Source organism: Larus michahellis, chromosome 5, assembly GCF_964199755.1.
Source record: "Larus michahellis chromosome 5, bLarMic1.1, whole genome shotgun sequence".
Taxonomy (NCBI): Eukaryota; Metazoa; Chordata; class Aves; order Charadriiformes; family Laridae; genus Larus; species Larus michahellis.
In genome coordinates, this window is record NC_133900.1 from 43,857,677 (window position 1) to 43,876,065 (window position 18,389).

Sequence of the window (18,389 nt, forward strand, 5' to 3'; positions counted from 1 at the left end):
TTTTAGAGTTACCTCAGTGTTTTAAATAAATATGATTCTTTGCGTGATCATTCAAAACATATAGGGTGTTTGATGTGATATAGAAATTAGGTTTGTTGGGAGATTTTTTCTTGGGTGATGATTCACTGAACAGTTAAAAAGAGAAAGCTGGAAAGTTTCTAGCCTTGAGCAAGTTTGTTTCGGAGCACAAACTCATCTCTGGTGCCATCCTGGTACATTTTTTTCCACAGACAAGAAAGCTGCCTGCAAAGAGAAAATTTTTGTTTTTGAATCTTGCAAGGACTTGATACAGGTCCCTTCAGGCCGAGTACGTATTATTCACAGACTGGTGGCCTCTGAGAGTCTCAGAGGTACGACCATTTGTCCTCTGAATGATTCAGTCTAACATTTTGTTGAGAATGGATCTTTCCTTGCTCTGAGTACTGAAATGAGAAAAGAAAGAAAGTATCCATTCAAAATGGGGAGACTCATTTCCATCTGTCAGCATAACAAATGGCTTTGTTTTTACATGGCAAAACATTTGTTCCTATAACTAATACAGACTAATTGTTTTTTCATGAATTTTGAAACTGGGTAATCAATTTGACAGGAAGTCTGTTCCGAATTATGAAGTGTGAGGAAGGCTTGTTCAACAGTTGCATCCTTGATTAACCATGTACAAGTAATTATTGTGCTTCAAAAATGTTCCAGAGCTTCTCCTTTCTACCTTCTGTCCATTGTTTTATCTCTGAGGAGGTCCAACATGGGACTGTTTGCTTATGCACTTGTCTCTTAAGAGATTATTTTACAGAATGTAAGCTTATTTAATGTTAAAATACTTTTCAGTATTTTCACACAGTTTGGTGGAAGATGAAAACGGACAGGGCTTTTATTTAGAATTTGTGTACCTACTCTGTATTTGAAAGCCTAACTTGAATGCATTTTGAGCTTGCCTTCCATTTATTTTGTTATTTTGGTAGAAAACTACAAACTAATACTTAGGAGGGAAAATATTGAAGACTTTTGTTCATGTTCTGTCTAATTTCTCATTTGCTTGTCACTATTCTTCACTTGCAACATGGAATTAATTTATAATAGTGCTCGCTTTTGCAAAGATGAAAGATTATAACTTTTGTTTGAAATTAAATAGACTTGCTACCTCAGTTTGGGACTTGCATTGCAAGATGCATAAACAGTGTATTGTGCAGCTTTTATGCTTCTTTCATCATCAAAATTACAACTACTATAAGCCTTCGGATGTATGATTCTGGGAGCTACCTATGTTTTCAACTGTTTCTTAACCTTCAAATCTGTTCACATCTGCAGAAAGCTTCCAAAAGCTTTCAGTGCAAAGAGATTGTAGATTTACGGGACAAAATGCAGTGGATGCTTAGGTTTGGCCTGCAGAATGTTATCTATAAATGCACATAATCATCATGTATTATAAGTAGAAGGTGATTTTTATAGAAAGACCTGCAAGTCAACGAGTGAAGTGTTGCATACGTTTTGGTAGATAAAGCTGATGCGTATGCAATTATAACGCAGACTTCCTTTGTTGTGTTACTGAACATGAGCGTCAGTAAAGGCAGGAAAAAAGTGCAGAAATAAGACAACGAAAGGAGACTTAAATTATCCATAGTGGCTTCTAATCTATAGAAATTCTCACTGTGCCTACTAAAGTCTGAAACATCGCATGTTACCTTGTTTGGAGATAACGCTCACTGCTGCTTTCCAAGGCTGAAAGGGGTGAATGCTCTGCATTCCAGCCCTGCAACAACTGGACCTCTGGGATGACCACAATTTCTTTGCTCTTCTTCCTCCTCTCTTTTGCATGTTGAAATGACACATTCTGTAAGATACAGATTTTTTTTTAATACGTATGTGTTTATACATATATATACTTATATAGATATATATTTTTATATCTCAGGGTTTATATACATGTGTCTGTACATATATAGGTATATACATGTGCATACTTATATCTGTGTATATACACGTATATGTCAGGAGGAGTCTGCCTCTTAAATGGACCAGCTTCACCTAAAATGACAACAGCTGAATGACATAGAAGGGTGGCAGCTGAGGCCTCTTGCTAGAATGACAGCCTGTTAATCTAGTTTGGCTTTTTTCCATGCAATGAATTTGTAGCTGTTTAATGCAGGTCAAATTTCCTTCCCTACTCTCTGCTTTACTTCTAACACACTAAAAGCTCTTTTGAAGGATTATATGTTAATAAACAGAACTGCATGCTGTATTGTAGAACTCCTTGAAATAGCTAATGCCAGTTTTGTATGTTTTCCAATGAAATGTTTTTCTTCTTGTGATGTCCTGTAATGTCCAGATTTGTCAAAAGTAAAGTGCATTGTCACTCTGCTGGGGACAAAAAAAAAATCAACTTATTAAAAAAGTTTGTTAAATACTTCTTTTCTGATATGCTGAATGTGCAAAGCTCGAAACCTTGTTTGGCCTACATGTTCCTTTCAACACACCACCATCAAATTGTGGAATTTGCATGAAGTTGGAATACCTTGTGTTGTCCATAAATTACACTCCTGTTGTTTACTGAAATAAAGCTTTGGATGAGATATTTATGAAATTTTTACCAGCTAGACCACTTGAAAGAGTAAACGCTGGTAACTGTGTTATCTCCTTTGATTTAACTTGCTTGTTTTACTAGTGTTCCTCTCCCCTGGGAACTCCCCCTCATATCCTAGAAAGATGAGGCACACTATTTGTGCCATGGTGCAAGGTTGCAGGCCGAGCAATGAGTGGCTAGAACGAAGGTACCATGAAACTGTCATACTGAGAAGAGTGACTGTGCCTTAGCTTACCCTTTTCTGGACTAAAACACTGTACTAAACCTTTTTCTTTTTGGTAATGAGGACTATTGTGAGCTCTGATGCTCACCTGACCTTGTTGTGTGTTTCTTAGACAAGGATGAGTGTTCGAAGGACAATGGTGGCTGCCAGCACGAGTGCATCAACACGGTGGGAAGCTACGTTTGCCAGTGCCGAAATGGATTTGTGCTACACGAAAACAAACACGACTGCAAGGAGGGTAAGTAGTAAGGTATTTGGATGGTCGGTTATACAACTGTCTTGCAGAAAGCTCTCAGCAGCTCTCCTCCCAAAGAAAAGAAAGGAAAGAAAAAGATCTTGGTAACAGGAGCTTAAACATTTGGGCTTAAACACTCCCTCACACCTCCTTTTCTGTCCCCTCCATACCCAGCATTTGTCTGTGGCTGAGTGTGAGGTCCACAGAAATACAGCTTGGAAAACTTGGAATCGTTGGCAGGAATAGCTGCTTTTAATAGTGCTGTGAAGTGTAGAACATTTAAAGCTGTGACAGAGAATTTATCAAATACTGTATTAAACATAGGGATAGAGTTTCTGGAGAGAAGCCTGGTAAAGTTGTCATTTGCTCCTATCAGTAGCAGTTAGTTTCCTCGCAGTCACATTGAACCTGTATGTGCCCTTTCTGGGTTTATTTTTGGGGGGCACATTCACACAATCTAAATTCCACTCAAGTCTCTGTGCATCTTTCTTCCTATTGGCTGTCTCAAGGTGTGTCTGCCTCCAAGAAAACAGTAGGCTTTGGGGCTTAACTAGAATTCAGATTATCTGCAAACCTTAGATTATCTGAACCTCAAGCGTGCAATGTCATGTGAGGTACTGTAATTTCTCAGGGTGTATTCTAGCATGGATTTGATTTTCAAGTAAAGATGTGCCCTTTGTTAATCACTTACATTTTCCCTGCGTTGGAATGATGCTTGCCTGCTCTAAAAAATTATCGTTGAATAATTCTCTGATATTTATAAAGCAATTGGAGATTGTTAAAAAAACAATTACAAAATGAAACTAGGGTTTTTTCTTGCCTTCTTTAAGTTTTAGTTCTTTGTATTTATTCACAGAGATGCACTTCTAGTGATTCAGTTACGATGTGAATGACGAAGCTGTTCTTGATACATACTCACAGTTTAGTCTCAGCTGCTCTTTAGTTGTATATATGTCCCTAGAAACTGTGGTTTACAAATCAAAATGATTGCCCTGTAGCTGCAGAATGAGAACTAGTGAGAAGAGAGAAAAATAAATTGTTTGAGAAATATCATTTGAAGTTCGAGTAGTAAGATTCCTCATACAGATTTTCATACTTTTTTGAATGTAGAATGGAGGGAATAGAAAAATATTTGATTAAATTTTAATAATTATATATATTTCTCTATAATGTATTTTTCCAAAAAAAGCCATCCATTGTAAACATTGTATGTTTCACAACAATCAATAAAGAAGCATACTGGGTTAATTGCCATAAAGTGTTTGCCAAAGGGGAAGAACACGATCATGCACACTGAAGAGCGTGCTTAGCTATCTTCCTAAAGAGCCTTTCCATTCAGTGGGTCCCCTGACAAAAGAGTACTTTTCTGGCTACCTCTGAATGTGGAGCCCCAGACTAACTGATGCTATCATTGTTGGCACAGCTGAGTGCGAACAGAAGATCCACAGTCCCAATGGCATCATCACGAGTCCCAACTGGCCCGACAAGTATCCCAGCAGAAAGGAGTGCACGTGGGAAATCAGTGCCACCCCCGGACAGAGGGTCAAATTGGTGAGTTCCCACCTACCCTTCCTTTTTCTCTTCCACCAAACTTGCTTCTCAAATGACGCAAATCTGTTACTAAACTTTACTTTCAATTCGCAGCCCAGAGGTAAACTGTTCTAAAAACCTACTGACGCTTGTCCATTCTTCAGTGAAATATCACATGGTCTGTTTTAAAATAAAAGGTTTTTAAATTGGCTTTTGCCAATGAAATTGGAAAAATTAGACAGAATTTTACTGGATAGAATTTTCAAAAATACCTCCAGGTTTTAGAGTCTGAAATTCACTTTTCTGCGCAAGCCAATAGGGTCAATTTGCTTAATTCTGTGTGTATATCTTTAAAGTCTGTCTCATACAGCAAGATGCCATCTAACTAATATTAATACCATACTTCAACTATGGACAAATATTTTTTTTCTTGGACTCTCACACTGTATTTAAGTTTACTGTTCACAGTTTACTTAGTCAAATTGAACAACGAGAGAATTGATTTCTTCATGGTGACATGCCACATGAATTACGAGGGGGGTGTGTGTACAGAAACTAGCCTTTTGTTGTGATTGCTCTCCCTGGTAATCATTGAAAAGTCTCTTCCTGAAAAGGATAAAGTTAAGCATTTGGTGTAATTAAGAAGCTTACGAAGAAGTGGCTGTGCACTTCAGAATTTCTAAATGAAATGCGTAGATAAAGATGGCTTTGAAAATGTATGTAGCAAAGAGAGTGATTTTCATAAGCTAATCAGCCGGATGTTTATAAGAGACAGAGTTAAGTGTTCCATTCAGGCAGCTATCCGTAAGTGCCACCAACCTATCTACTCAGTTGAGTGCTATAGATAGAAAGGGCTGGATGTTCAGAAGCTGTATGTAACATTTCTGAATACCGTTCTCAGTAATGAGAAAATCAAAATGGGGACTGTAGCCATGGTGGGGTAGGTATTCAAAAGTATTTGTCCCAGGAAGGTGGAGTGTGATTTAATTATACTACCAACTTTATTAAATCGTCTGTGAACTCTGTTGGCAGCAACTATTCAGTTACGTTCAACTCTAAGGAAAGTTTGTGTCAGCTCTCCTCTTTCAAGCCTGCTCTTAGTTCACTGCTGGGAACTGACTGCTTTTCAAAAAAAAAGGAAATTGGGTGTTTTGAAATATCAGGCATTTTGAGCTTTTAAAAGACTTAAGATCTACTTTTCCTTTAAAAAACAAATTCCTTTGATTCTCTTTGTAATTGCTAGAATCAGTTGCTAGACTCACAACAGATTTAGGACTTTTTCCTGTTCTTCTTTGTGGGACCCAATATAACATGTACTGTCCCCCTGCAGGTTTAGGAATCCCAGTGATAAGTCGAATATTATAAATAATAGGTGTGTCTTACAGTTCATGGTGAGAAGTGCTTCCCAGAGAGTGATATTCTTGTACTGATGAGAAGTGAGCAAAACTGATAAAATTTTCCTCTAAAAGAAAATGAAGTTCTGCAGGCTGGTTTTGGAATTGCGTCTATTGCTCCCATTGATTCCAAGTTGGCTTGACTTAATTCTATATTTAACTAATTCCCTTACAGTTAGTCTCTCGGCTTTCTGGCTTTTTTTTTAAATCCATCAGATTTTATTTGGGTATAAATGACAACACGTACTTGGCATCATAAAAGTAGGATGGCTGACTACAATTTAAGAGCAGCAGGAGGGACTGCTGTACAGCTGTTTTCACTGCCTCTGCAGTTTCGGTCCCTTAATATAAAACCCCAGACTTTCTTGTGAAATGAACCTACATCCAGTGCATCATGCAACTCCTCACTGTTTACAAGAGTGTTATTCTGAATATTCCAGTTCTTTGGGCAAAACACTTTATGTTAGCTCTTTATTAACAGCTTACCTAAAGGAAATATATAAATTACCATCACATTTCGCACTGGTTGGATTCCACAAGGGATTTGGTAGGTCAGATTTGCTTTGGTGTACCAGATAGAATGCATAATTATGATATTTGCTCAGTGGTTGACAGTTCAGTATTATTCCTTCTAATTATTGCTTCTTAATCCTTTAATGTTTTCTTTTGTTTTTCATAAACAGTCAGCTATATGAGTGCTCATGGGAGCACTTGTACTTAGCATTTTATGCTACTTTGTTGAACAAAACAGATTTTGGATTTCACCTTAAATGTTAGGTTATTTCTGAAAATTCACAAAGATGTATATGTATATTGCCTTCTCAGTATTTACATGAGAGGAAATTTAGGTTTCTTGTTGAAGTTTAGCCCTGGTCAAAAAATCTTATCTGAAATCTCTTAGATGTCCCCTTGAAATAAATTTGTTGATACCAGGCCAGTCTTGGAATACACTTCTGTATTTGAAAAGCAGGTATTATTTGTATGTGTTTTAATATTTTCTGTAGGGTACGGCATACACCTTTTGGAAATGCCTTTGGTTGGACACTCTGAGGTAGAGAAATTCAAATTCCAAAAGTTTTTTCAAAGTAAGTTGGCCAGGCTCTGCTCCCAAGGAGTTGCAAATTACGATTTTTAAAAGACCTCAATTTGTCCTTACAAGCTGCCGTGAGCACTGAGAGAGACTGAGAATCCCTAGGAGCTCAGAAACTAAGATAAATGTTTTGAAATGGAGAAGAAACATCACAGATTTAAAATGCAGTAAAGTTTGTGAGACCCAGTTTGTGTTCAAACTATGGCAGCACCTTGGATTTTCTTCCAGGAGAAGCTGGACAGCTGAGCTGTCCTCAGGAGAGCTGAGGACAGCAAAAGAGTCTGCTAAAGCTTTTTTAATAAACAATCAAAGAAATTTTGTTATTTTTCACAATGCTTTTACCAGAAAAAATGTGATCTTAGCATGAAATGTGCAGCCTGAAATATTGTTAGTGTTGCAATAATAATAATAAAATCTCTAGATAATAGATTAGAAAACATAACTTTCATGCATAACCATTCATGTGGAAAGGTAATTCTCAAAGGTTTTAGTTGTGCTGTGAGATAAATTAAAAAAAAAAAGGGGGGGTGCATTATGTTTTGCAAATGTTTCGATCAGTTCTCAACTATGTGAGGAACCAATAATTTCTGGCTTATTGCTGTTCCGAATTTTCTGTGAAATTTGGAATAATCCTACAAACAGTGCAAATTCAACAGAAAGGCCACCATATTCTAGATTTAATATTCTCTTATGAATATTCCCTGGCTACAAAATCCCATTCAAATCCCCTTCTATATGAAGGATGATGCCATTTTAAAATTCGCCATCTTAGTTTTTACTCCACTTTTTCAAAATCAGTGTGTTATTCAAAGCTACAGGCTTGTGTGGGACAGTAATGTTAAATCCGTCAACTACATCTGCTTTGTATTCTGAAACATACTGTCAGTTACATATGTACCATAGAAGTACAGTAAACACAGTACTACATTGCGTCATTTTGCTTTTTTTTCTCCCCCAGACCTTCAATGAATTTGAGATAGAACAACATCAAGAATGTGCTTATGACCACTTGGAAGTGTTTGATGGTGACAGTGAAAAATCACCAATTCTGGGACGCTTATGTGGCAATAAGATACCAGATCCTCTTATTGCTACTGGAAACAAAATGTTTCTCCGCTTTATTTCTGATGCATCAGTTCAAAGAAAAGGCTTCCAAGCAACGCACTCTACAGGTCAGAAAATCAGGATGTGCTTTACTAGTAGCTTGCCCTTTGTTCTTTAGTGGAAGATATTCAGGTATTTCTTTTATGGGAATGGGAGCAGTTAACAGATAAGACAACGTTACAACTAAATCTAATGAAATCTTAAGAACAGCAGGAAAAGTCGGAGATCGCAGAAAGTATTCTCTAATATTTTAGATGTTTCTTTCTCTCTCTCTCATAAGTAAGCGATTAAAAGATTTTGAAGTAAAATCTGATAAAAAGAAGATATTGGCACACGCAATCAGAGATATTTCATAGGATTCATGCCATAAGTTTGTAAAAGATTCAATAGCTTTTCATTGTATTTGTAATGGCAGTACTTCACTGGGACATGTGATGCACCTCCGTTACTTTTCTGTTCTAACTTAAACAAAAGTCTGGGTTTTGTATAAACAGCTATTACTTTCCTGTAGAGCTAAGAAGGAAAGACAAGCCAAAGAAAAATAAGAAAAAACAATACTGAAGACTTTCTTAGTCCGTTAAGAACATAATCTCCTTCATATTTACTATTTAATTTTCTTCTTTGGCAGAAATCACTGAAATCTAAAATACTGTTTTGCAACTGCATTAATAGATTTCTTGGAGCATTTTCATGGTGTGTACATTATTTCCCCGACGTTGCTTGGCTTACAGTGGCCCCTAGTGCTCAATCTCTGAATTTCCAGTGCCTACACTAAGACGAGGGGGCTTGGGGTTTTTTTTAGCTTTTCTTCTTCAGCCGTAATGTCTGTCTTTACTTTCCAAAGTCCCTTCCTATTCGCCTAGTATCTGGCAATAAATATTAATGCAGAACATATTTATAAATATCTGTGCTAGTAGATAAGTTTTACTGATAGGTAGCAGTTACTAATAAAAGATAGTAATCAAGGTGATTATTCCCTGTTAATATAATTTGACATTACCCAGAGTATTCATCAAGTTGATGCGTAGTGCTCAGCTAACAAATCCTCATATATCAGTATTAGCATTTTCTCTTTTTTCCCTTCTGCTTTGTTAACAATAATTTTAAAACTTTGTTAATTTAATTTCCCTTTCAGAGAAAGACAGTAGGCAACAGTATATGAACTGTTCACTCTTCATGATCTGGGCCTGGAAAGTGAAAAGTTTAGCTACCTGTAACTTAATTTATTTTGTTTGTGGAAAATCCTCTTTTACGACCATGCCATTGTTTGCCTTCCCTACTGCAGTAACCCTTTCCCTTAGATGGAAAATTAAATAGAAATGGTAATAATCACTCATTTTTAAGTTACCTCGGGGTAAGTAGTTAAAGGTCACAACTCTTGTTAGAAACAGGTGGGGTAAAACTTCTGTCTTGTTTATTCTTCTCACTTTCAATTTGCAGAATTGGAGCAGTTAATATGTGAAAGAAGTTCAAATGCATACTCCCTAATTTCTAAAGACTGCTAGTTATGTTATGACTTGCTGGAATTTTCCTCATATATATATATATGTGTGTGTGTGTGTATATATATCTATATCTATATCTGTTGGTTTTTATGTGCGTTAAGTGTAAAAACTTTCTTGGCATGCATAGTAGTGCTTTTCTGAGAAAATCTGAAGAATAGAACCTGCCCAGTTTTTAAGAATGTTGTAAAAATTATAAAGTTTGCCTCCTAAAGAGAGGACATTTATTTCTGTCAACTGCTGTTGCATGTACTGCCCACCGAGTTGAACAGCACATCACCGGCATGGGCTTTGAAGTACTGTTTGAGTGAGAGACAACTTGGATCTGGCAGCCTTTTCCTGCAGTGTTGAGCCAAACACAGATGCTCCCTGGGAATTTTACCTCTGTGCTTTGGGCACACATGTGAATGAACACTTATCTAACAAGTGTATAGGCAGTGGGTTGTATTTCCTTATTTTATTTTTTCTAGCAAATAATAATTGACAGTATGCAATGGAAGCAGGCAAGGTTGTGGTCAATCCTGCATCGCTGGGCAGACAGACAGCTATGTGTCTGTGTGGCTGTATTCCTGGCATCTTCATGATTTAATGGCCTCTTATTCTAGTAGATCCTGATGATGATGTTGATTTCCTTCTTCGATACTTCTTGGCTTGAAATACTATTGAAATACCAAATTTCTCGCATATTTCAAAGAAGAGGCTAAAAATGTGGCAGCAGGGGCAATAAAGTTTCAAAAAACAGATTGGATAGAAAGGCTTCCCCGGGTGTAGCAAAACTTATAAAATTCTGGTTTTACAGTGAAACAGTTTTAGAAAGAGATTCTGTTATATTTTCCCTCTCAGATAAGGCATAACCCATTCAGAAAGAATTTACAAAAATGCTCCTGACAGAACATTAAGCATCATTGCGCAGGGAGTGATTTTTTTGCCCTAACACAGGCATCTGGTTCCCCTTCTGGATGGCCTTATTTATGGTGTCTAGCCTCCGGCCACTGCTGCAGGAGGTTGCAGGTCTGCTGTAGGTCCTATTCCTATCTGTCAACCCTGGGAGGATGTCTCTGACATCAGTGTCACCCTCCATTTCTTAATCTCCTCTCCCACCCCCAAATCTTGCTTAGCAGCAAGTAATGAAGTAGCAACATCCATGATGTACAGCATGAAGATATTCCAGAGTAATGACATTTGCGAGGAAAGGAATCAGGTAGCAAGCAAGAAAGTCGCTCTGACTGATGGCACACTTTAAAAGGAATTATTATCCCATTTTGGTATGTGTGCATGTTTGTTTGTTTTAGCTGGGGAAGTAAAGGTCTTCCAGTGTAAGTGAAAGTGAACTGACATAGTGATTGGATTTAAGAAAGCCTGGAATAATACCATGTATTTACAGATAAACTTGTTCTTAAGAGCTGTAAAAGGAAGAAAACAAGAGAATGTCTGGGAAATTTCCCAGACCTTGGCATTCATCTGAGATGTTTTCTGGTGGTCTCAGCATCTCAGATGTCATTCAGTTTAGGATCCTGTGTCACTTCCAAAATGACTATAATAATTTGTTATGGCAATGCTGAATAAAATTTATAATCCTGTTTCACTAGTTCAAATAGTGTGGGTTTAAGCTTTTCGCATCTGTCCAGCTTGTTAGTCGGGAGACTGCTGCTTGATTTGCTCTTATGTTTGTAAGAAGCCTCAAAACCCCTAGAAAGGTCAGGAAACAAGAAAGGGTTTTTTGTTCCTTAGCTGATCTTGGAAAAAAGTCTTTCACCTAAAGCTGTCAGATCAACAGCATTTAACAAGTCAGATGTGTTTCTTTACAGTCAGATGTGTGCATCCTATCTACCGCAGAGCAGGCCCAGCACAATGGAAAGCACGGTGATAGGTGCAGCTAGGCTCATAGAAGCATAGAATCTTCATGGTTGGAAAGGACCTTTGAGATCATAGAATCCAAGCATACACAAAAAAAACAAAAGAAAAAACAAAAAAGCCCCCAACCCCTACAATCTCTGCCACTAGAGCATGCCCTGAAGTGCCACATCTAGACGTTTCTTAAACACCTCCAGGGATGGTGACTCAACCACCTCCCTGGGCAGGCTGTTCCAGTGCCTGACCACTCTTTCAGTAAAGTAATTCTTCCTAATATCTAACCTAAACCTCCCCTGCCGCAGCTTCAGACCATTTCCTCTGGTCCTGTCATTATTCACTTGGGAGAAGAGGCCAACACCCACCTCTCTCCAGCCTCCTTTCAGGTAGTTGTAGAGGGCAATGAGGTCCCCCCTCAGCCTCCTCTTCTCCAAGCTAAACATGCCCAGCTCCCTCAGCCTCTCCTCATATGGCTTGGTCTCCAGACCCCTCACCAGGTTCATCCGGGTATCAAGGCCAAGCGAGTACCACTGCGCGACAGGGCTCTCTTCTGGGCAGACCCATCACAGCCTGTCCCACACCTCCTAGCGCAGCGCTGCGTTGTGCAGGCGGGATGTAGACTTGAAACCACCATCAACTTAGACCTGTAGAAACTGAAAATTTGACTTGTAATTTCCACAATCAATACTTTATCCTAAAATATAAGGCTGTAAGCCATGGGACAAGGGCAGAGGAAAGGGAATTGCCATTTTCTGCTGTTGCTAGTATGGCTACAACTTTCCTTAAAGCTGCTGTCCACTGTAGCAAGCAGAGGGAAACAATGCAGACAGCTCATTAAACATTTTCTCCTTAGCAGCTGTTCTGTGTCTTAAGCAGGGAGATGTTCTTACTGCTGGCAACAGTCCAGTACAAAAAAAAAAAAAAGTAAGTAAATAAAATCAAGAATAGGAAAAAAAGGGAGGAAAAAAAAATCAGTAAATTAGAATACCAATGAGAAATAACTGAATTATCTCATTTGACAAATTTTCTTTACCATATGCTCTTACCTGTTCTTTAAAAGCAAAAAAAAACACCTGACATTTTGGATTGAACAACAGATCATGCATAATGGATTACTCTACTTACATCATTTATGTTTCCTCCTTTGATTCCTTCATTTTCTTATTAAGAAAAAACACCACTTTTAAAAAAATAAGGATTTGCTCATTACTGTCATTAATTTCCAGGTGAAATGTGACTTCTCACAATACAACATTGCAATTGGTCATGTTTAGTGTTGGTGGAGTCCATGACACTGAAGTCAAATTCAAATTATCAATTCACCAAAGCTTAGAAATGTTTGAATCTTGCAATTTGTTTGAGGTTGTTATAAAATGACCAATTGATAATATCTACATTGGATCAAAATGCAGATAGAATTATCTGTTCATTTATTTATAAAAATTGAATCTAAACTTGTGAGTCTCAGGTTTTGGTTCAAGCTCATTTGTACTTGGTGTTTTTATGGGTGCTGTAAGGGATGGATTGCTCTTGATGAGAAACCAGAACAAAATTGTGCTGTTTTCATTGAAGTCTTGGTAGCTGTAAAGAAAAAAAGGGTCCACCCATCTCTTGGAAAAAAAATAAACAATGCATTTTTTCTTTGAAGTACAATTTTCCATCTGCTTTTGGTTGCCTTGTAATAGAACTTTTAATTGGCAAATGCATAACACCTATATGTTTAAGTTACTGTAGAAGCTGAATTCACTAGCTATTTAAGATAGAATATTAGTTTTAATTATAGCTGCTGAAAATATCTAGAAAGGATAAAGTAGTAACTGCTGTTTAATTGGGTTTTGGTTTGGGCTTTTTTTTTTGTTCAGCACATTTTGAGCAATTTCAGCTTATTGGTCTGTACAGTAAAGTTCATTTATATTTAAATTATGAACTTTTTGAGCAGCTGTGAAGCTCTAGAGCAACACATACTTTTTACTACTGTGTACAAGTAAAAACTTATACTGACAATACTGCTTTGCCATAGGCCAAGGATCTCCAGCTCAGGACTCGCTTCAAGAGTGGGCTTTCAGCTACAGGACTTTCTTTTCATGGCCAGCTTTCTCCTGGCCATGAGCCTATGCAGAAAAAGACCTCTTCTCGTCCACGAACTATGCAGCAAACAAGCTAGCGAGCTTGGCAGTGGTGCTCAGTATTGAGCCGGCTGTCGAGGCACTGCGTGATAGTTAAAGCTGACACTGCTATGAAACATCAGACTTTTGCACTTGATCGCTGACTACATGTGTGCTAGAGCTGATCCTCCCCTGCCACTCGCAAGCAGTGTTGTTAACCCATGTGGAAGGGCTGTCACCACTGAAATGCGGATGCCCCACTTACAGCGCTTACCTTGCTGGCCACAGGCAGCTCTCAAAAATCTACCGGAAGAATGTCCTACCTTTGAACCACATTCCTTACAACTTTGGTGTTCCCTGCCTTTTGGTCTTTCACTTGAAAATTACGAAATATGCTCAAATTTCTGTAGTTATAAAACAGACTTTATGTAGGGGAAACTCAGAATGGTGGATTTGTATTCATACCGGGTAGTACCTCACTCTACACCTTGTTCGATTGACCTGCTTGTGGCATAAAAATGCACTCAGCCTGAATAAGGCTGGGCATCTACAAAAAGAAAATGCTAAGTGGCACTGAATAAGCTGCTTTGTCCTTATTTTTTTCCCATCTGTTTAGAGTGCGGTGGTCGGCTGAAAGCTGAAACCAAGCCCAAAGATCTGTACTCGCATGCTCAGTTTGGTGATAACAACTATCCGGTTCAGGCGGACTGCGACTGGCTCCTGGTGGCAGAGCGTGGCTATCGAGTCGAGTTAATGTTTCAGACTTTTGAGGTTGAAGAAGAGGCAGACTGTGGTTATGATTACGTGGAGCTCTTTGATGGTCATGATAAGGCAGCTGTGAGACTTGGTCGATTTTGTGGATCTGGGGTAAGTAACAAGGTACTAAAGTGGGTTTTTTTGTTTTGTTTTTATTTCCACAACAAAAAGAAAAAGACAGACAGGGCAGAGGAAGGAAAAGGACAAGAAGGGATGAAGTTCAGTTGCTATGCCTTATAATGAAGATACTAGATTATCTACTCTAGATTTTTTTTTTTTAATATAAATTTGCAGACTTGTAGTACAAGCATTCCCTTGAAATATTTTCAACAATAAATATTCTTATCTAGTTTTTGACCAAAGTATTTTAATCTTATGTTAAGCTTTAGGTAGGTGATAGTGGAGTGTTTAACAGCACCCCAAAAAAAGTTAACAGCATTTTCCCCTTACAGAGAGAGAAACACACTGGTGTTGAAAGTTACCGCATTAAAATTCTTTCAATTTGAATGAAGAAGCCACATTTTGCTGGGGGAGGGGAGCTTGGGAAGCATTTATAATATTTTCATTTGCTAGTTAACATCTGATTTTAGGAAAAAAAGTGCTCCTAAAACTGTGTGACTAATATGGACCTTAAGAAAGCCCTGTCATCCCAAATGCATCTTTGACACGTTTTAACTGTGAGACATAGAGGAAATTGGCCAGGTGACATCCTGAAAAGGATGTATCCTGTTTCTCCTTTTAGACCTGCATTGTTCTCTTGGCTGTCTGCCTTGAGAAGGCTGGTGCAATGATCCCACAAGTCCTCATCAATTCTTTATATATGTGCAAATGCAAGCACACTTTCACACTTGCACTCTTTGCCTAGATAAAAGGTTTGAAAGGCTCGACATGGGATAGTAGGAGCTCTTAAATAACCGTGTGACACTTTTTGGATTCATCCACAGTGTTGGATCAAACAGCCATTCAGACAAGTTACCTGTAAGCTGGCTTAAATCCTTTTAGGGCATTTTTTGAAGACTTAAAGATGCAGGAAAGGTGCTACCACTGAACTATAGGCAATATATTCTAAGGGAAATGCTACAACTGAGCCCAGCATCTACTAATTTACATAAAACAATACTTTTTTTTTTGTAAGTTGCCCCGTTTTACAAATAGGAGGGCAGCAAAGTGGAGAATGGCCAAACCTTGGGCTGATTTTTTTTTTTTGCGGAGGGAGAGAGGTGGGAGTAGGTGGGGTGGCTGGACTTTGTTGTTTTGTTTTGGTTCTGGTAAGATATGGATTAATGGCTTCAGAGGGCATTCCAAAGCAAGCAAATAGGAGAGACAGAATTAAATAGAAAAGCAATTGAAAGCAAAATAATCCAAACTGCAGTGGGAAAAGGGCACTGTTAGTATACATTACCACTTTTTCAACTTCAGAAAAAGGACTTGGTAGTTCAGCTGGTACTTCTGATCAATGTGCTTTAGTAATAAAACAGGCCATCATGAGGGCTATGAAGAATAAGATGGAAAATAGGTACTGGAGTCATTTGTTTGTCTAACTTTCGAATATTGTGTGTGGTCCTGCCCAGTAACTTACATGACTCCAGAAGAACCACAGAAGACATGTGGGAAGGACAAAAGAATGAGGAGCTTTGTTCTCTTTGTCTCATAAGAAAAGACAGTAGAGATACGCAGTGCAAATTGAATGCAAAAGAGAAATATTCATAAGAAGAAAAAAAAGTGAATGAATGGTATAAATGCATGGAATGGACAGATAATTTGTTTGTTTATTCATTTTTTTAGCCACCAGAAGAAATTTATTCAGCAGGGGAAGCTCTTTTACTTCACTTTCACACTGATGATACGATCAACAAGAAAGGATTTCATATACGATACAGAAGTATAAAATATCCAGATAGTGTGCACACCAAAAAATAACACAAGAACCTCTATGCCAGAAAAGAAGAGTGAGAAAGAAAGAACGCACAGTGGAAGGGAAGGCAGGCATGTCTTTTTTTTTTTTTTTTTTAAACTGAAGTTATTAGCACAAATGTTTTATATGAGTTCAGTTGAAATGATGACTTATCAGATCAGTGACTGAAATAAAATGAGAAAAAAATAAATCACCTATCGCAGTGGAATAGACACGATGATGATGTGCGGGCTCCATACTTGACTGTCTCTGCAAAGCTTGTGAAAGGACTTTGCATGCAGGGAGAACATAAAAGCTTTTGTTCACAGTTTGACATTTATCGTAGATGCGCGCAGATTCAATGCAGTTGCATTCAGGGTTAGTGACCCTGCAGACCGTTCTTCCTTCTGACAATTGTATGGTGTCCAGCAGGGGAAAAAAAAGCTCTTTCAGGTCACACACGCAAAATACTGTCCTTGTATCTACTTGCTTTGACTTTGTATCCTGCATATGGTGTGTACAAGGACTTGAAAGAAGATACGAAATGGGAAGGTCTTCCTGCGTTGTTCTGTATTTTTTACAAATTCATCTGTCATATCAGGTTATCAGTGTTTTGAAACTGGAAAATCCTACTTTGGAAACATAACTGATCTTTAGAGTATTTTGTTTTACTAATGACTGAGAAGTCTGAACTGTTACATCGGTCATCACTCGTTGACCAATCACTAGTTGACTGAATTTGAACAGTATAAGCATCTGAAAATGTTTGGTTTACTGGTTAAGTAAGCTATCTCTGATGATGTGCTCTTATTTTGCACTGAACATAGAAACAGACTGAGACGAAAACCTGTCCCGAATCAAAATCTGTATCCGTGTGAAACAGAAATAGTCAAGGATCATCTGAAACTCCTCCTACTGAATTTGTTTTTAGCAGTACATTTGGAACCACTACTACGCTTTATTTCTTCGGACCTCTTTGTGAATGAGCTAATTGTCTGGTTTAGCTAATCAGAAATTAAGCTGCAGTAGTATCCCAAAGAGGTTTTTTTCTGGGAGTAACAGTATCTGTGATGGTGAAAAAAGCAAAACAAAACAGACCCAGGATTTGTTTGTTATCAAGAGTGAATTCCTATGGTGCTATTCCATGAACATTGAAAACAAAAACAAACCAAGAAGTTGTAGACTTTTGAGCCAACAGCTTGCAGATCATGAATGTCTCACTACGCCTGGCTGCATCTGGAGAAGGAAGGCTTTACTGCTCCAAGGGAGAGTGGGTTGCAACGGCAGCGCTAGTCCTGTGGAACAACTACTACTATTGCCTTAGAATCCTCGCACACAGTCAGACAGATCTTCCTGTAGATACACCTCTAATTTGATAAATAATTCGATGACTTGGACATCTTAGCATACGCTAACAAAAGGATCTTCAAGCAAAAGCCCCATCTGCAGAGCGAGATCATCTGCTGTAAATACAGTGACCTGCTTTTGATGTAGAGATATGTTACGTTTAGAACTGAGATATTCTATGTGCTTTAGGCCATACATGGCTTTAGTCATAATGTATATGCATTATGTAAGTATTGTATGAATGAGTGCTCCAGGGGAGTGAGAGGTATTGTATGGGTGAAAATTGAATTGTTTCTTTATGTGCCAAGTTCTATCAGGACCCTGTTTGACTGTAGCAACTTTTCTTTAAAGGCTTCATAGACAGATAACAAGGACTTCTAGTTGGCAAGAATCAAGTTTAAACGAAGTATTACGTTTCACTTACAAGAAATATTATTTTGATATCCTTTGATGTAAGTTGCTACTCAGATTAGCTTAGTTTCTGTTACCTTACTATGAACATACATTGGCACTAATAAATCTGATCTTTTTTTATAAAAATAAAAACCAAATGTCTGTACAGGTGTCTTTGGTTGTTTTAACACCGCTATTGCTGCTTGTATATTACCGTTTTCCTTTCTAGACATTTTATGTGTGTGAAGCTCAAAGACTGAATAATTTCTGTATTTTTATAATGCTGTTCCACTGTCCTTTTGGTTCTTTTTTCAGGGTGTTTGCACAAGAAGTTAACTGCGAACATTTTCTCCAGGGTCTTTTACTACAAAATTCAGGCAGAAATAT

General features: G+C 38.0%; 1 protein-coding gene across 4 annotated transcripts in view; it reads left to right on the top strand.

The window, feature by feature from the left end:
* Nucleotides 1-18,168, top strand: part of TLL1 (tolloid like 1) — a 140,647-nt gene extending 122,479 nt beyond the window's left edge. For 3 of the 4 annotated variants that reach the window (XM_074589827.1, XM_074589828.1, XM_074589829.1), the window contains 5 exons: nt 2,914-3,039; nt 4,460-4,587; nt 8,009-8,222; nt 14,229-14,479; nt 16,154-18,168. In XM_074589827.1, coding sequence (XP_074445928.1) covers nt 2,914-3,039; nt 4,460-4,587; nt 8,009-8,222; nt 14,229-14,479; nt 16,154-16,288 — 854 coding nt within the window. In that variant the 3' untranslated portion in view covers nt 16,289-18,168. Of the gene's footprint in view, nt 1-2,913; nt 3,040-4,459; nt 4,588-8,008; nt 8,223-14,228; nt 14,480-16,153 lie in introns of those variants that run through there. The other variant, XR_012587386.1, reaches the window with a different exon arrangement.
* Nucleotides 18,169-18,389: the final 221 nt, after the last annotated feature.